At 45.1% G+C, this 17,053-nt stretch overlaps 6 protein-coding genes across 9 annotated transcripts; 4 read left to right on the forward strand and 2 right to left on the reverse strand.

Annotated features, from left to right (window-relative positions):
• The first annotated feature begins 54 nt into the window (after nucleotides 1–54).
• Nucleotides 55–2,666, forward strand: LOC132264863 (thiamine transporter 1-like). 2 transcript variants are annotated; one of them, XM_059765197.1, is made up of 5 exons: nucleotides 55–285; nucleotides 347–429; nucleotides 489–1,328; nucleotides 2,184–2,460; nucleotides 2,552–2,666. In XM_059765197.1, exons 1-4 carry the CDS (start codon nucleotides 160–162, stop codon nucleotides 2,416–2,418), a joined length of 1,284 nt encoding a protein of 427 aa, XP_059621180.1. In that variant the 5' UTR covers nucleotides 55–159; the 3' UTR covers nucleotides 2,419–2,460; nucleotides 2,552–2,666. The 2 variants fall into 2 exon arrangements, with proteins under 2 accessions (XP_059621180.1, XP_059621179.1); XM_059765196.1 differs by having other exon boundaries at nucleotides 55–1,328.
• Nucleotides 2,563–8,943, forward strand: LOC132264861 (uncharacterized). 2 transcript variants are annotated; one of them, XM_059765192.1, is made up of 4 exons: nucleotides 2,564–3,137; nucleotides 5,582–5,767; nucleotides 6,518–7,752; nucleotides 8,163–8,943. In XM_059765192.1, the coding sequence occupies exons 2-4, from the start codon at nucleotides 5,643–5,645 to the stop codon at nucleotides 8,720–8,722; spliced, it is 1,920 nt and encodes a 639-aa protein (XP_059621175.1). In that variant the 5' UTR covers nucleotides 2,564–3,137; nucleotides 5,582–5,642; the 3' UTR covers nucleotides 8,723–8,943. The 2 variants fall into 2 exon arrangements, with proteins under 2 accessions (XP_059621176.1, XP_059621175.1); XM_059765193.1 differs by lacking the exon at nucleotides 5,582–5,767 and having other exon boundaries at nucleotides 2,563–3,137.
• A 128-nt stretch (nucleotides 8,944–9,071) lies between these two features.
• Nucleotides 9,072–10,193, reverse strand: LOC132264864 (protein SET). The gene is made up of 2 exons (XM_059765198.1): nucleotides 9,404–10,193; nucleotides 9,072–9,344 (listed from the first exon to the last, which is right to left on the reverse strand). The coding sequence occupies exons 1-2, from the start codon at nucleotides 9,998–10,000 to the stop codon at nucleotides 9,195–9,197; spliced, it is 747 nt and encodes a 248-aa protein (XP_059621181.1). The 5' UTR covers nucleotides 10,001–10,193; the 3' UTR covers nucleotides 9,072–9,194.
• A 128-nt stretch (nucleotides 10,194–10,321) lies between these two features.
• LOC132264866 (ATP synthase subunit s, mitochondrial) lies at nucleotides 10,322–11,368 on the forward strand. Its single transcript, XM_059765201.1, has 2 exons — nucleotides 10,322–10,788; nucleotides 10,845–11,368. The coding sequence occupies exons 1-2, from the start codon at nucleotides 10,752–10,754 to the stop codon at nucleotides 11,366–11,368; spliced, it is 561 nt and encodes a 186-aa protein (XP_059621184.1). The 5' UTR covers nucleotides 10,322–10,751.
• LOC132264862 (lamin-B receptor) lies at nucleotides 11,366–15,372 on the reverse strand. Its single transcript, XM_059765194.1, has 3 exons — nucleotides 15,232–15,372; nucleotides 13,451–15,075; nucleotides 11,366–13,025 (listed from the first exon to the last, which is right to left on the reverse strand). Exons 2-3 carry the CDS (start codon nucleotides 15,066–15,068, stop codon nucleotides 12,739–12,741), a joined length of 1,905 nt encoding a protein of 634 aa, XP_059621177.1. The 5' UTR covers nucleotides 15,069–15,075; nucleotides 15,232–15,372; the 3' UTR covers nucleotides 11,366–12,738.
• Nucleotides 15,373–15,408: 36 nt separating this feature from the next.
• LOC132264865 (3'-5' exonuclease Snipper) lies at nucleotides 15,409–16,454 on the forward strand. Of its 2 annotated transcripts, none has more exons than XM_059765199.1 (3): nucleotides 15,409–15,511; nucleotides 15,628–16,109; nucleotides 16,164–16,454. In XM_059765199.1, the coding sequence occupies exons 2-3, from the start codon at nucleotides 15,636–15,638 to the stop codon at nucleotides 16,359–16,361; spliced, it is 672 nt and encodes a 223-aa protein (XP_059621182.1). In that variant the 5' UTR covers nucleotides 15,409–15,511; nucleotides 15,628–15,635; the 3' UTR covers nucleotides 16,362–16,454. The 2 variants fall into 2 exon arrangements, with proteins under 2 accessions (XP_059621182.1, XP_059621183.1); XM_059765200.1 differs by having other exon boundaries at nucleotides 15,464–15,526.
• Nucleotides 16,455–17,053: the final 599 nt, after the last annotated feature.

Consider the following 17,053-nt stretch of genomic DNA (forward strand, 5'->3'; position numbering starts at 1 on the left):
GAGTCACGCATTTGAAAGTGCGCCGTGAAGTTGGCTGCGATTTGCGTTTGGCGCTTCAGTGACATAACCTCAAAAGTCCGTGCTGGATGCGGATTTGACCCAGAGCGCGGTCAGCTGGAGATTCACGTGGACTTATCGCGAGTGCTGTGCAGTGAAATAATGCAGAAATGGATGCGAATTTCTCTCCTGCTCTGCATCTTTGGCTTCCTCAAGGAGATCCGGCCGTCAGAGCCTTTTGTTACGAATTTCCTGCTCGGCGGCTGGAGAAACATCACTGAGGAACAGGTGAGAAAGTCACCTTGTGCCTTCAAACCTGTCCCAGACTCTGCACTTTCTCTCTTTCCAGGTCAATCGCGATGTCTACCCTGTGGGAACATACTCATATGCTGCGCAATTAATCATTGTTTTCCTCATCACGGATTTCCTCAAGTAGGATTGCATAACATCCAGTTCTGGTCAGATTATTCAGGAATCTCCTCTGTTTGCAGGTACAAACCACTGATTCTGGTGCTGGGCATTTCGGGTGTGATTGTGTGGAGTCTTCTGCTGTGGACAGAGACTCTGGAGGCTTTGCAAGTCGCTGAGGTGTTTTACGGCACTTATCTGGCCACGGAAGTGGCCTATTTCACCTACATCTACGCCAAGGTGGAGAAGGAGCACTACTCAAAAGTCACATCTCACACCAGAGCCGCCATTCTCTGTGGGCGCTTCATTGCCGGCGCCTCGGGACAGCTGCTGATCTTCCTGCAGTGGATGGATTATCGGGAACTGAACTATGTCACACTGGGAGCGCAGATCCTGGCCACGCTTTGGGCTCTCTTCCTCCCATCGGTGAAGAGGAGTGTATACTTCCATCGCAAGGCCTCAATTCAGCGGACCACCAACGAGTTCCTCTCCTCAGAGCACGAACTCGTTGTCACGCGCAAGGATCACGCACTGAAGCTGCTCTGGGGACAATTCCGGAGAGCCTACACGAGCCGGAAGGTTCTCATCGGCAGCATCTGGTTCATCTTCGGTCTCTGCGGATACCTTCAGTTCATCTCGTACGTGCAGATACTGTGGAACGCCCTCAATGTGGACAACAAGGAGATCTGGAACGGCGCTGTGGAGGCTGCAATGACTCTCCTTGGCGCCTTCTCCGCCCTGGTGGCGGGATATTCCCACAATAGCTTCCTGGGCGGCCGCCGGAGCATCTTCCTTCTCGTGATCGCTTCCCTGGGTGGTGGATTGGCCATCTTCATGGGTTCTCACACGGAGAATCTCTTCGTCTCGTACGCAGCTTATCTCATCTTTGGAGTGCTTTACTCGTTTGCATCCACAATCGCCAGGCGAGTATTATCACTTGATTGCTTTCGGATAACTGGGAATGAGTGCAATTTTATCATCACAATAATAGGAAAATATTGTTTAGCGAACGTGAGGTGAGAAATGCGCAATTTCTGACCATGAATTTCTTATCACTGCTGTTTGAAAGGGTCACGTTTTCTGGCATTCATGGATTATTCGTGAATGTCGTGAATTTAGAAAATGCACTAAATTAAGTTAGAATAGTTCTATTTTATGGACTGAGCAAATGACAAAGCATTTTCACACGATAAGCAAATGCAATTCAGTGTGAAAAAGTGTCTGTCAGTGGCGTGTTCTGCTACATTTCGGTTATTTAGTGCAGTTAGAGGAATTCATCATATATGATAATATTCATGAAGTGATATTTAATACGAAACTACGTTGATAAAGCATCTGCTTTGTTTCATGCTGATAGAAAGCTCGGTTCTTGTTTGAACTAGAGAGAATTCAGACATCGAAACTTGAACCGGTAACGTTCAAATCTTCAGAAGAAGTTGTAGATGTTTGCAAAAGCTCTCCAATTAACTCAAAATCAATCACTAAAAGGATTACATTTCAGTGGCAAAATTGGATAATCAAACAATAGAACACAAAACCGACATGAGAAGTTATTTTAGGCATAATTAGTGATAAAGATTTAATGATTCTTGTTTTCCATCTGTCGTCCTTGATTTCTTCACCAGTAGATTAGTACGAATTGCAGAAAATTCATCTCATCATAATGCGAATGATTAGCAAATGCATAATGCATGATATATTTTATAATTGTATTGCATTTTCACATAAAAATGACATTGAAATTGCACGCTAATGATTTTTTCCGTCTCTGTTTGCAGTGCTGAAGTGGCAAATCATCTCGAGGAGGACAGTTTTGGCCTCGTGTTTGGCTTCAACACGTTCCTCAGTCTCGTGCTGCAGACGATTCTCACACTCACGGTCGTGACTAGCATTCATCTGACCATCTTCCAGCAATTCTACGTGTATGCGACGTACTTCGTCGCGCTGGGAGTAATTTACTTCGCTGTTTACGTCTGGGACTTGTGTACAGTGCCCAAATATGTTCTGGAGTAATCTCTTAGGGGAGAAATTGTAGAAAGACTGCAAGTAGAGTTAGTGAGTATATCACGCGCCAAATCTATTTGTTGATTCTCGGCTAATGATCTTGTTTTTTTTTTTCTTTTTCTGCGCTGCTTTTGCACACCAGGAAAATCCTGGGAAGGGGGAAATATGAGTTTCGGCGGGAAAGGCGCGGAATCTTGGCAGTGCTGGGAATCGAAGTGAGTGCGCAGAAGAGTCGGGAGTCAGCTGGTGCTTCCCGGTGCCGGCTGAGCGTGTGTGTGCGCGCAGAATTGGGAGAGAGAGAGAGCGAGAGAGAGAGAGAGATCGCGCGTGAGAGTGAAAAAGGGGCAATTTTGGAGCCACGAGTCGTCATTCGCAATGAACAGCGCGCCCAGAAGCACACACACGGGCGCCTCGCGTGAAGGGTGGAGAATTGTGTGAAAATCGAGGGTGTTTCTGCCACAGAATCGTCCGCAAATGCGACATATCAGTGACGATACAGTGGCGAAGGCTGAGTTAGGTTGATTGGCGATGTGATAAAATGTGTTAAACACGCGGAATTTGTGATGTGAGGAAAAATGGGCGAAAAGCAACTGTGCAAAAAGTCTAAGAGAATAATCTGTGAGAAAGTAGTGATTTTGCACGCACACACAAACCCTGAAAGCGAGGCCTGAACGTGTGATTTGTCTGCAAGGGATTGCAGAGGAGAATTTTCAATACAGACAGAAAAGGTGAGTGCAATTTTCCACCCTTAAATCTGCAGTGTTTGATGGCAAGGGAGAAAAAAAAAACACCTGCCAAAGGGTGAATTTTGCGCACGCAGCGCACTTGCATATTAAAGACCCACCCTTGCTTCCATGCCGCCCCCCCAAATGGAGCCCCTTTTGGCCCCGTCGAGGTGTGAATGCTCGAAGAAAGGCCGTCTTTTCCACCCACGACGGGCCAACAATAGGCAAGAATTTGCATATCAATTTGTCGTTTATGCTCGATTGTGGACAAGAGCAGACGTTGTGTGATAACGCGATATTAAAGTTTCAACAAATTATGTCACGTATGATATTGATTTTCCGTTTTTAAAACACTCCAGCATGTGTTGGACGACGACAGGAAGTTGCAATTTATGAATATCCAAAGCGAAAACACGCACATTTGGACGTGAGTTAGAAGCATTCATTTGCAATTAAGACGCTTTATTTTCGGGGAGGAAAACGTGGTAGAAATATACAAATCAACTAATCAAAGCGCAATGAATTCACTGTGAATTCTTAAGATTTAGATCGCGTTCAGCTCTGTTTCTTCTGAGAAATATAAACGAAAAAAAAACCTTCTGGAAGGTGAGAAATTGGGTAAAAACTCATGATTTTTTACATTGCGCTAATTGGAGAATTGATTGTGGATGAAGGAAATGGGAATTCAATGACGATCAGCGTGATCTTCACAGTTTTGCAATTGCTTCGGCAATTCACTTGATGCCTTTTTCGCAAAACTCTTCTTGCCACATGGCGAGAAAGAGGCAGTTTTTGCTGGTTTACAATTGGCGCTTCTCAAGTGGCGAAAAGACATTTCAATTAGAACATTTCGCGACATTAATGTACAAAAAGAACAACAAAAAGAAGTCGTATTGGTTTTTTATTTCTTCTTTGTTTCCACACTTTGTCGTCTTTCTTGTTTATTTTTGCAAAAATCAAGAAAAGATTGGAATTGCAAATGATGATTTTTTTTTAGCCAAAAGACGTGCGTGCGCTTCTCGGGAATGTTTTACCGCCAATTGATACTCGCTCTGTACAAGTGAGAATGTATAAATAGACGCTTAATGATTTATTCCAAAAGTTCTGTGGAAGAGAAAGAGGAATATTGGTGAAATTACACGGTTGTGACACAATGATTTTGTGCTGAGAAGTGTAATCATAGCGAATGGAAGGTTTAATTTCTTCATGCAATATTAAAATGCTTCCAATGAATTCTTACTATATTCACTTGTGAACTTCAATGTTTTCGTGGAATGGAAGAAAACTGTGGAAATGTCTAATAAAATCATGAATTAAAAATGTTAAACTCAATGCTTTGTGTAACATTTCTCGTCAGCAATAATTTAATTACGCTAATCCGCAAAATTATGAAACAAATCACTTCTTTATGTTGACTTTAGTGAGATGAACGGGGTTAATAGTAGAATTGTGATTGAGATTATTCCAAGATTGTTCTATTTTTAGGAAATGTAAGCATAAAATCAGACTTTTAAACACTTTTCTTGACCTCTTCTAAAGTAAGAAGTATTGTTTTTGGGTGTTTTTCAAGGTTTTCTGGGTAATTATTACTCAATTTGTTATTTTAACACGGTTTTATGGCTGTTTTCATTAACTTGTAGGAGAATTTATTGATGCAGAACTTTAAATATCTTCTGAAAATTAGTTAGTCCAAAGGCTAGACCGACTTGATATTTAATTTCTCTTTAGAAACTCTTAAAAAGCGATAAAAGAAAGCCGTTTTCGGCAAAATAATCGATTAATCGAAGGATTTAGCATAAATTCAACCGTCGAACGATGAAATTTTCTGATTATTCCCGGTCATTCCCCGAAGTTCATGCAAAAAGTGCAAAAAATAGAGCACATTTCTCTAATTAGATCTAATTTGTTCTGCATTTTACAACGCAAAGCGCAAATTCCACGTTTTGCAATTATTCCATTAAGACGCAGTGTTTTTTCTGCAGCAGTTCAAAAGGGTTCAGCAAGAGAGGAAAACGTATGTTTTCCCTGTAATTCCACTTGATTGGACTTCAGCCAGTGCGAGTGGAAGATTGTTTTTGTGCCGAAGGGAAATCCTTGCGAAAGTCTCTCACGCTTGTTGATTTTCCAATTTTCCTTTTGATATCCTTTCCCTTTATGGGCGTGTGCTTGTTCAATTTGCTGAACAGGCAGCAGAAATCCCAACCGAAGAGGGATTCAATAAAGTGGCAATTCAAATTTTTATTCATCAGCCATCATGAATGACCGGCTTTTCAGTCCAGAATCCGCTGGAAGTGATCCAAGAGATTCAGTTGTGAAATATGCAAATTGTGGGCGGGCGGATTAACATGGGATGCAGAGATGGAATTTCAATTTCACCATCAGCAAAACATGTTTATCATTTGCGATAACATTTCCTCATTTCTCTCTCTCTCTCACTGTCTTGGCAGGAAGACAACGAGCGGAGGATTTGATGGAATTTCTGGAGTTGTAATTGAATCTCACGCGAAGATGAACAAGTTGAGGAAACTTTCAAAACGCCATTTCATCACTGTGATCATCGTCTGTGGAATTTACATTCTTCTAATGCACATTTTCAGCAACAGGGACAACTTTGGCGACAACCGGCAGAAGTTGTGAGTCATTTTGGAGAGAGATAATCAAATCCTCATTTCTGATTTTCTTCGCATGTTTGGACGGGGGAAAACAATGCACGAAGCGCCAGAAGAGCAAAAAGAGAGTAAAAGTTGGAAAAATAGCTTGCTGAGTAGCATTGAAGCTCTTCATATTTTATTGATTGCGAAAATATGAATGTTTATTGATTTCAAGAACAGCAGCTTTTCGCTGCTTCATCCGCAAAATCGATAAGGGCACATTGCCAGTCTATTAGGGTCGCATTTAAGCCGCAATGTTGAGCAAAGATTGATTCTTTTTCATTCTTAATTAATTCTGCAAACTTTTCTCTCATAAAACATCAAATTTTAGGGGTGAGAAAATTATTTCAGTCAGTATTTAAGCTCTATTGCCAGTCAATTCATGTTTTTTTTAGTACTTTTGAGTGAATTCTGTGTGTTAAATTAATATTCCAATGATATTTTCGGATAAAACGAAATATTTCCTTTTTAACACACGTTTTTTCATCAATTATTGCATCCAAAATGCAGCTAAATTCCATAATTTTAAATAATATCCATAGAATATTAATTTAGTAAATTACCATGAAAAAACCTCAATTTTTAATCAGGATCCTCAGAAATAGATAGAAAATCACCAGGAAAGCCAGGAAAAGAGAAAAATTGATAAACAAATGGTTGAATTAGTCTGAAAATCGCCTAAATACTGACTTTGATTAATCTCTGAAGTTGCGAATTGATTTTGCTCGCCAGGGAGATGATCGAGGAGGGCATTCAGTCGGACGAGAACCAGGGCCAGTGCCGAATGCCCGAGCTGCCTTTGTATTCGCCGGAGATGATGAGCTTCCTGCGCGACGAGCCGCCGATCGACTGCGGCGACGAGAGCGACGACTGGGTGAAGTGCGAGCGCTCCACGTGCTTCATCCGGCCGGCTGTGATGGTGCGCAAGGGGCGCATTCGCTGTGATTTCGCTGATATCGTGCGCCTCGACGACTTCCGCATCGAGCTGGCGTCGTCGGTGGCCACGGAGGAGACGTACAAGCTCACGCAGTCGGACTTTGCGCGCGTGAAGTGCCACAAGGTGGACAGGAGCGAGCGCTGGCACGGAACGGTGCTGGGCGTGCGTGACGGCGTGCGCGTGGAGAGCCCAGGCATGGGCGACAGACTGAATGTGCTGATGTACGGCTTCGATTCGCTGAGTCGCAACGCCTTCATGCGCAAGCTGCCCAAGTCCTACGCGTATCTCACGGATGAGCTGCGCGCGGACGTGCTGCGGGGCTACAATGTGGTGGGCGACGGGACGCCGCAGGCGCTGATTCCGCTGCTCACGGGCCTCACGGAGCTGGAGCTGCCGGAGACGCGCAAGCGCTTCAGGAACTCCAACTTCGTCAACGTTTACCCCATGATCTGGAAGGACTACGAGGAGGAGGGATATGTGACGGCCTTCAATGAGGACGTGCCGGACATCGGGACGTTCTCGTATCGACTGAACGGCTTCGACGAGCAGCCGACGCATCACTACATGAGGACCTACTATCTGGCCATCAAATCGGAACTGAACCAGCACAGAAAACTGTGCGTCGGGCATCAGGCGCGCCACAAGACCATGCTGGAGTACACGAAGGAGTTCATGCTGAAGTACGCCAAGACGCCGCGCTTCGTCTTCAGCTTCCACGGCGAACTCTCGCACGACTCCATCAATCTGATCGGCGTGGCCGACGGAGACTTCTCGGCCTGGCTTCGGGATTTGCAGGCGCGCGGCGTGCTCAACAACACGCTGCTCATCGTGATGTCGGATCACGGCAATCGCTTCGCGGAGGTACGCAACACGCTGCAGGGCAAGCAGGAGGAGCGACTGCCCTTCTTCGCCTTCGCCTTCCCGGAGTGGTGGAAGAGGATGTTCCCGCAGGCCTACAGCAACTTCCGCGAGAACACCCAGAGACTCGCCACGCCGTTTGACGTGCACGCGACGCTCAAGGATCTCCTGAGTGAGTGAATTTTTTAGGATCTTCATTACGGATTTTCACCATTTTTTTTTATTCTCTATTGCTAAAAATTCTTTCATAATAATACATAACGCTGTTGTAGAATCAGAATAGGTTAAATTCATTTTTCACTTTTGTATGTTCAAAAATTGCCCGCATTCTTCTAAATTTAAATGCCACACAATAGAAATATTATAATTATACAGTTTCACGACCTAAATATTGATTATATTACATTATTTCCCACAAGCTTTGTCGCATTTAGTATCATAAGCCTTGAATTGCCTCCACAAGTGATTATTTTAAACTTTTTAAACTCAAATACAGCAATTATCGTATTAATAGAGCCCGAATTTCGTTCAATTGAAGCTCCCTTGAATAATTGATGTATTGTGTGCGTTTTCTTTCCGCAGAGCTTCAATCTCGCAGCGGCAGAGTATCTCGCCAGGATCACTCCCGGGCGATTTCGCTGTTCAACCGCATCCCGGAGACACGCTCGTGCGCTGACGCCTACATCGAGCCGCACTGGTGCGCGTGTCTCAACTGGCGGCAGATCAACGACACGTCCGCGGACGTCGTCGTGCGTGCGGCCGTGGCAATCGTGGACGCCGTGAATAAGTTCACGCAGGAGCAGCGCAAGCTGTGTCGCCAGCTGACGCTGAGCGAGATCAACTGGGCAGCCAAGCTGGCGCCGCACGACAATCTGCTGCGCTTCAAGCAGAACAAGGACATGGACGGCTTCCTGGCCGATCTCACGTCCAGCACGCAGGTGGTCACGGAGATGTACCAGATCAAGCTGACCACGAGTCCCGGCGGTGCCATTTTCGAGGCCAGCGTGACGCACGAGCTCGCCTTGCGCGCGTTCGACGTAAGGATGTCGGACGTGTCGCGCGTGAATCAGTACGGCGACCAGGCCAAGTGCATCATGGAGACGCAGCCGGAGCTGCGGAAGTTCTGCTACTGCAACGAGTGACGACGCCCTGTGTGTTCCCGCGCAATCTAGTCGATGTGCATATCTGACCAAAGAAGACTCCCTTTTCGACGCCCCAACGCCTTCAAATCCCTCGCCCCATTAGATGTGAGACACTCTCAATATCCCTCGCCCGAGGCGACGCTCAAAACATTGTATCAAATCAAATTTGAATCTTTTTTGTGTAGAGCTGAAGAAAGAGACCATTTCTTCTTGGACACAAATTCTTTTATTTCACCGGCCGTCTTCTCGTCTTCTGTTTGCGGATTTGCAGAGTGTTTGATTGAGAACATGATTTCCTACGTGAAAAGATTACAGCTGTCTTCTTAAATAGATTCAAGGAATTTGCCTTCCTTCCTATGGTTTGTTGTAGTAGAAAAGAAGAGAGATAAATTGGATAGTCCTTAGCTTTCCTGACCCTTTTTCGCTCTAGAAACACACACAAAACGCCGAAATACTGCCTCAACACGCGTGTCTACTTTTGCTCTGTGGACTCCTCGTCCTCGTCAAAGTTCTCCTCTTCGCCGTACTCCTCGCTGTTCTCGTCGTTCTCCTCCGGCTCCACCTCGATGTCGGGCACCAGATAGTACTGCAGCGGATTTGGCCACAAGTCGTCCTTGATGAGCTGCAAGAGGACAGTGTCAAGAGCGTCCAGACGCGGGGAAAGCAAGCGGGTTAACTCACCTCGGCAATCTCATCGTTGATGGGATCGGAATTGTCGGTGAACCAGTCGAAGAAGGACTTGAACTCGAGGTTGCGCTTTCTCCTGTTGGCCGCCGGCTTGAACTGCAGCGCCTTCAGCAGGTCCCTGCCCTCGCGCCAGGTGATGGGCGAGCTGGTGGACGTGGGCCCGTCGCTGGAGCCTAGACAGAACTCCTTGGTGATGAGCTCGTTCTCGAAGAAAGGATTCTTCTCGAAGAAGAACTTGAGGCGATAGCCAGACTTGATGTCATCGAACTCCTCCACCACCAGCTTCTCCAGATAGTGGAGGCACTCCTCCTCCTCTTCCTCCAGAATCGACGAGATCTGCGGATGATTCACGATCGCCGTGACCCAGAAGCTGGGAATTCTCTTGATGATTTGGTTCCTCTTCTCGAACAGAGGCTTTCGCAGCTTGTTGTATTTCTGTTCCACCTTCAGGATCTCCTCGCTCGCCTTCTCATTCAGCGCATCAATCTCATTCTGGCACGCGTCTATGTGCTCCAGCGCCTCAGACTCCTCCTCGTTCATCTCCCGGCTGTTGCCATCCTCCGTTTTCGCCTTCTTCGGTGAGGAAGCCATAATTTGCAGCCTTCTCGCGCGTCACGCACCGCCTTTTGGACGCCTTGCACGCACTGCTTCGCTCACGGAATGCACAAACTTCACCTGGGAATCGCCACTGAGTGCGGAATGCCCCTATTTTCCCCGGAAAACTACAATCTGTCGCGGAAAACAGCAGTCCGGCAGCGGCACCACTTGTCAAATTGGCCTTCGTTCAGTTACCGCCGACAGAGTGCGCGGCGGCACTTTGGGACAAATCCGCCGGCGCGTAGAATTGTTTTATTACGCGCGAGCCTCAGTAATTGCAATTAATTCGTCAGGAAGAAGGAAAAGCCAATCTCAGCTTGGTATTTTCCCATTTTCAACTCATTTCACGGCGGCTTTGGGTGGAATTCGTGGATTTTCCTGTGTTTTTTGTGACAACATGACAACAGCGCTCACGGGTATTTTTCACACTAAAGAGGGGAATGACCGTGTTTTTACAATCTGCACAGCTATTGTGTCCATTCATGAGATTCTGCGAAAAACCCTTCCGAGCACAATAAAATAATGGAATTCTTGTACAATGAAGCATCATAAATCTTCCTTGGACATTCCTAATTTCTTTTTCAAGGAATCTTCAGCATTTCACCCTCATAATATGACTTATGGAGGCTATTTGAATCACTAGAATCACTCTCGGTCGTGTGATAATCATCTCTTATTTGGTCTTGGAAAATTCTGAGTCGCAAAACCAAAACAAAGCCAGAAAACACCGGTAAACTGTAGGAAAATGCTCCTCCCGAGGCAAATTCAGCCTGCCAGCACTCGTAAGTGATCTAAGATCTGCACAGAGACTTTCTGATCACTTCCTTGGTCCCTCCAGGGAAACTCTTCTACTGGGTGAACATCATCTTCAACACAGTGGACAAGAGTCGCCTCCGGACAGTCGGTCCGAATCGCCTGTGCGCCGAGTGGGTGCTGAAGAACGGCGGCGCCGTGAGATTCTGCGAGAGCCCAAAGATCCTCCACAACGACTACAATCTCCTGCCGCCCGAGAGCTCAACTGTCACCGTGAAGGAAATCGACGCCAGCAACAGCGCCGTGATGACGATGGGATTCGCCCACTTGGAGGGCTGCGCGAAGGTGGACAGAATCATCCTGGGCAACTGCAAATACGCCGACAATCGCGGCATGAAGTATCTGGCGCTGGCGAAAGAAACACTGCGCGAGTTGGAAATCAGCCAATGTCCGAATGTCAACGATTCCGGACTCCTGCAGCTCTCCAGCCTGACCAAACTGCAGAAGCTCGTGCTGTGCGATTTGCAGGGCGTGAAGGACTTGCCGGGCATTGAGCAGCAGCTGAAGATTCATCTCAAAGATTGCCAATTTCAAGTAACGCCAACGTGACAGAAAACTTCCTATATTTACACTTAAGAGACTCAAAAAAACGATTTAGAATCAAATTTGTGAAGAGATGAAATCTTAAGAATTATAGCATTATAAAATCTACAAAAAAACACACTCTTTTTTTTATCCGTTAAAACATCCTTCACTGGGTGGTTTGTTTGCCTTTGTCACGGTCCTACTCATTGTGATATACTTTGGATATTTACACACATTGAAAGGACTTTTTTTTATATAAGAGAGAGAAAAAAAATTGAAAACATTAGCGAAAATCATTTGATTACAATTCATCTAATATAAAAATATTATTGCGCTAAGAATTGAAAATATTTTTCTCTTACTGGATTTATCTTAATAGTTTTTTTTCCTTCACTAAATATTTATATATATATACTTTTAAAACCTCACATTGACCTTTTCTTACATTTTTGCTTTAGTTTGCAAGAAAACAAACGTACAATTAACACTAACTATCGTCTAATCCTTACAATTCGTACTTTTATGATTATGTCGCTAGAGAAATTATATTAATTAGAATAAAATAAAATCATTTAAAGCCAAGGCCGGATTAAAGTATTAAAAGAACGCATAAAAAAATTCTCCTAATGGCTTAAAATAACTCCTTCACTTTGTGATCATTGAACTCCTAAAGTAACCACTTTTCCTCCTCATTCTTCTTTCTTTCTTTTTTTACTATTGTCATTTGCATGTTGAGCCTCACAAATTGTCCTTCGAAATTATGCTGTTTAATCTCTTTGTTTAACACATAAAATAATTATTATAAAAAATTGCAAGCGCCAATCCGACCCGGATCCAATTTAGCCAAAAAAAAAACATTAAAATATCTCACTCTCACTGTAAAAATCATTAAGACAAGAAATACGGCTTTGTTAATTAAACGCAAAAAAATACTGGGAAAATATTGTTAGTTTAAGAGAAAAAAATATTAAGAGAACAAAATTACTTGTTAATTGTCACTGATTTCATTTTTCATATCCATTTTCTTTTCCTCATTTAATCACTTTAATTAATTGTTATTTAAAAATTTTGTACTCTTCATGGCACTCAACTTCTTTTCGCTTTTTTTTTCTTCTTCCCCACCATTAATAATGTTTTAAATAAAATGCTTTTTTCCTTATTTAAAATCAATATTGATTCACACATTATTAAAAGAGAGGATTTGATTGGCTGTTTTTTCTCCATTTCCTAACCTGTCCTATTTTGAGTCCCTTAAAATCTATCATCAATTAAAGAAAGATCCTTAAAAACATGCGAAGTTTATCTGCAATTTTACCACCTTATAATAATATGCTAAGATTCATCTTCTATTCGGATACCGCTTTAAGTGTTGTGAGCCTGAGCGCCGCGCGTCTCTAGTAGACCTTCGGCATGATCAGATTCGGCACGATGTTCGTGTAGCGCTTCCAGGAGGACATGTAGCGATTGTCGCAGTGCCTCTCCACGCGCCGCATGCGATTGAGTTGCAACAGCACGAGATGGAGCCCACTCAAGAATGGCACCCAGCCAAACTTGGCGTACAACAGCGAAAAGAACGACAGCACCGAGATCATCTCGCCCAGGTGGTTCGGATGGCGCACGAAGCCCCAAAGTCCGGACACCAGCAGCTCCTTGTTCTGGTGTGTCGGGATGGCTTCGACATCTGCAAGGGGAGAAAAACGGATGAAAATCAAGTCAGAATGCAGAAAAACCAATATTCTTAGTCAATATTCAAGGCATTGAGAATGAAATTCACTTGCTTAGTGTGACAATTTCTTAAAATCCCTTCTTCTAAAAATCACAAAATTATTGCTTGATAAATTCAATAACTTTTAATACAGTGATAGAATTGAGTGAAATCAAATCAATTTCTCTGAAACTGTTTCAGTTGGAGTTACTGATTGTTCACACAGTTCACGATAAATTGAAGAGATTGTGGACAAAAGAGAATTTCATTCTCTTATCAGAATATCATTGTAAACCAACTTGTTCCAATTTGACTAACAGGATTCTTACAGGCATTGGTGAGAAAATATTCCCGCTTTGACTGCAATTCATATACTAGAGATTGTATTGAAAATTACTCACTCTCGAACTTCTCATGTTGCGGATTCAGTCTGAACTCGTATTTGAACTTGTCGGCCAATCTCTTCACCACGACGCCGGCGATAAAGAGAACTGCGACGGCGACAAGAAACCAATTCGGTATTTCTTCGTCACTCGGAGCGATGACGAGTCTTGGTATGGTGGTGATCAAGAAGGGGAAACTAGAGTATGTAAGCAGCAGGAAGCTTCCGAGTCCTTCGTACTGCAGCTCATATGAGCTCGTGAGATGATGCTCGTGCAGAAGCAGATCCAGTAGGTAGAAAACCAGGAGTCCCGAAGTCATGGCGATTGCATGATTGTAGTGTATTCTGTCCACGAACCCCAGAACGAGGTCCACCAAGGGGATGTCACTCTGTAACATACCCTTCCGCATCCCAAACCTGACACTTCTGTAGAAGTAGCTGCCCGCGATCATGAGCGTCAGCAGAATTGATATGCGTCGCTGCACGAGTTTGATGTCAATGCGATCGAACCAGAGCGGCGACACTTCTCTGCCCATCATGAAGTCCACGAGTTGATTTCCGGTCTTCGCTTGTGGATTCCACAAGAACTCCGGCATCTTCTTGGAGCGGAAGAACAGATACAGGGACAGCGACAGTCCGTTGATCAGGGACAAGACACAGAGCTGGAACTGGTGTGCGAGCACCAAGTCCATCACTCGATACTTGAAGTACTCCGCCAGTGCCACGCAGCCAGTCGCAACCACTGCCGTGCCCAGGCCGTTGAAGTAGTAGACATTCTGGCCGCGCTCCGTGTACATGTTCACGATCCTGCCGAGCGGGAAGGACGCCAGCAGAGCCACGAGAACATTGAAGGAGATGAAGAGTCCGGCCAGTTGGTAGTTTATCGACATTTTCAGATTCCACAGGTGGCTCCACTCGGGCTCGCGCAGTCCACAGTTGTACACCTCGCAGAAGTACGAGAGGACGAGCGTGAATATGGTCACGAACACCAGGTGCAACACGGCAGCAGAGGGCCTCAAACTGCCTCTCTTGTCCGCCGGGAGACTTTTGCCTCTCTGCACGTACGACGTGGCCAGATCATTGCCGAAGTCGAAGCCCGTGTCCTTCCCATACTCGTTTTCATTGTCTGAGAACTCTGTGTGCGAGAAACGGTCCACACTCTGGCTAACTGACCGGCTCACACTGCGGCGCGACAGCTCAGAGGCCGGCGTCAGTGTTCTCGGCTCCTGCGACAGGCGCACAGTCAACACCTTGCCCCCCATCTTCAAGTCGGCATCCTCCGCTCCGCGCGACAGCGTCACCGTCTTGCTGGTGGACTGCGTGGTGACGGAAGAGGTCGATCCGGTTGTCTTCAATTCCAGCTTCTCCGCACTCTTGGGCGATGTGTGTCCCTTTTTCCGCTCCTTGGGCGACTCCTCCTCCTTCTTCGACGGCTTCTTGGTCTCCCGGCGCGGCGACTTGGACGCTTTGCGTGCCTTTGCATCTTTCGGCGACAGCGAACGCTTCGCTCCGGGGGACCTTCTGGCCGGATACTTTCTAATCACCTCCGGCGATGGTGATCGCTTCTTCGAGCCATATCGCGAGCCCTTTCTGCCGTGCGAATCGGAAGTTCCCCGCGTTACACGCTTCTTATCCATTGTTTATCTGCAATTACAATATTGGGAGGGAATTTTAGGACAACGAATTCAGGTTATGGCGCCGTGGCGTCCATTTGACAAATCCCATTCCGCTATGCCTCAGCATTTCCACCCATTTCACCGTTATACACGCAAAAATTCTGCAATATTCCATGTGAAATACCTGCAGGGACAGTTCGGTGGTCGAATTAGACACTTTTTCAGCAGAAATGTGGCCAAAATACTAAGAAAAATTCAGAAAATGCACTAAACTCTCACTGACAATGACAAGACGCCAATTTGCACTGCCACCTGCAGGACGGCATTTGAAACTGGATGTGGAAAAAAAACTATCCGAGTTTATCCAAGGAAATTTGAGGTTGTGTTTGTGGTGCAGGAAGAAAAGCTGATTGACTTGCAGAGAATCCCTAAAATATATTCCAGACTGCACCAGAAACTTGATAGTAAGTTGTAATTTGGTAAATGAATGCTTCCTCTATCATTCTACGTAGGAATATTGAATTTTGCTTCAATATGTGGGTAGAAATTGCGCGTTGAAAACATTGTTTTGGGTTTTTAGGAGAGAAAATGACTGAACTTGTGACTGAAGGATTCACGCACGTCCTTGTGATTGACTTCGAGGCGACTTGTTGGGAGGGAAAGTTTACCCATACATGTGAAATCATTGAATTCCCCGCGGTGCTGTACAATCTGGAGACGCAAAGGATTGAGAAGGAATTCCGGCAATATGTTCGTCCCACTGAAACTCCAGAACTGAGTGAATTCTGCACAAGATTCACCGGAATAACGCAACAGCAAGTCAGGGATGGTGTGATCTTAGCTAAATGCCTGCTGATGTTCAACAACTGGGTGAAGGAAACTGTCCAGGAGAGAGGATTGCTCTTCCCGCGCATGGACAGGCGGAATATGCATGGGAATGTGGCTCTGATGACTTGGTCTAATTGGGACATGACCAAGTGCTTGAAACAGGAATGTGTCCGGAAGAGTCTCTCGAGAGCCTCATACTTCAATCAATGGATAGACTTGAAGAAATGTTATGAGGTAATTTGAGTTTTGCGTTCTTTTAGCCGAATTTACAAATTTCCTGCCCTTCAGGAGTGCTTCAATTACCCTCCGAGATCATTCGCAGACGCCCTGGACTTTGCCAGGCTGAAATTCGAAGGACGACAGCACTGTGGGATGGACGATGCGCGGAACATAGCCAAATTAGCGGGATTAATGCACAGGAGAGGCTACAGATTTGAGTTAACAGCCAACTTGCTGCCGCCCAACAAGATGAATTTCCCATTTTGATCCCTTTCACCATACAATGGACATGTTTTTCGGACGACTATCGCAATAGTGAATTATCATGTTTAATTGACTTTTTTTTATTATTAAACACTGGGTGGATATTAATTATTTCATTGTTGCAATTTCTCACGTACTGAATCACAAAATCGTTCAACAAAAAGCGCTGTGACGACATTTTCATATATATCTCCTAATGCTGTGTTGGACGCTCTTGGAGAGCGACACAAGAGGTATTTTCCACCGTGGAATTCTCTTTCTTCACTCCTATAAAAGCTAAAAGGTGAAATACAACTCGCGCGCTCTTCGTTGACTAAAATCGCACCTCAATCGTGTGCTGCGCGAGAGACTTGTGAGCGTGTGCTCGAGCAAAAAGCCCCAGAGTTGATCAGTCAGAAGATCAGAGATTCAAGATCAACCAGAGGAGGTATGATGAATCATAGCTAAGCAGCAATGCCAGGATATTACACTCAGAACGCCCAGAATGCTTGAGGAATCTGAAAGACAGCAGGATGTTCCCAGTGAAATCTTGCTTGATCTAGAAAATCACTCGCTGACGACGTTCAACTCCAATCGCGGCACAAGAGACTTTCGATTCCACTCGAGATTGTTGGCCAAGAAGGGGTTTTTCTCTCGCTCTCTCGCGACGACGGCTGAGAAAGGCGAAGAAGACAAAACGGCAAGGCTTCAATCCC

Source organism: Phlebotomus argentipes, unplaced genomic scaffold, assembly GCF_947086385.1.
Source record: "Phlebotomus argentipes unplaced genomic scaffold, Phlebotomus argentipes genome assembly contig_2, whole genome shotgun sequence".
In the NCBI taxonomy this organism is placed as follows: Eukaryota; Metazoa; Arthropoda; class Insecta; order Diptera; family Psychodidae; genus Phlebotomus; species Phlebotomus argentipes.

Coding starts and splice junctions, on each gene's coding strand:
- LOC132264863 (XM_059765196.1), top strand. CDS start 160: ATGCAGAAATGGATGCGAATTTCTCTCCTGCTCTGCATCTTTGGCTTC. Junction 1,329..2,183: donor TTTGCATCCACAATCGCCAG/GCGAGTATTATC, acceptor CTCTGTTTGCAG/TGCTGAAGTGGCAAATCATC.
- LOC132264861 (XM_059765192.1), top strand. CDS start 5,643: ATGAACAAGTTGAGGAAACTTTCAAAACGCCATTTCATCACTGTGATC. Junction 5,768..6,517: donor GGCGACAACCGGCAGAAGTT/GTGAGTCATTTT, acceptor TTTGCTCGCCAG/GGAGATGATCGAGGAGGGCA. Junction 7,753..8,162: donor GACGCTCAAGGATCTCCTGA/GTGAGTGAATTT, acceptor TTCTTTCCGCAG/AGCTTCAATCTCGCAGCGGC.
- LOC132264864 (XM_059765198.1), bottom strand. CDS start 10,000: ATGGCTTCCTCACCGAAGAAGGCGAAAACGGAGGATGGCAACAGCCGG. Junction 9,345..9,403: donor TCAACGATGAGATTGCCGAG/GTGAGTTAACCC, acceptor GTCCTCTTGCAG/CTCATCAAGGACGACTTGTG.
- LOC132264866 (XM_059765201.1), top strand. CDS start 10,752: ATGCTCCTCCCGAGGCAAATTCAGCCTGCCAGCACTC. Junction 10,789..10,844: donor AATTCAGCCTGCCAGCACTC/GTAAGTGATCTA, acceptor TGGTCCCTCCAG/GGAAACTCTTCTACTGGGTG.
- LOC132264862 (XM_059765194.1), bottom strand. CDS start 15,068: ATGGATAAGAAGCGTGTAACGCGGGGAACTTCCGATTCGCACGGCAGA. Junction 13,026..13,450: donor GCAACATGAGAAGTTCGAGA/GTGAGTAATTTT, acceptor CTCCCCTTGCAG/ATGTCGAAGCCATCCCGACA.
- LOC132264865 (XM_059765199.1), top strand. CDS start 15,636: ATGACTGAACTTGTGACTGAAGGATTCACGCACGTCCTTGTGATTGAC. Junction 16,110..16,163: donor ACTTGAAGAAATGTTATGAG/GTAATTTGAGTT, acceptor CCTGCCCTTCAG/GAGTGCTTCAATTACCCTCC.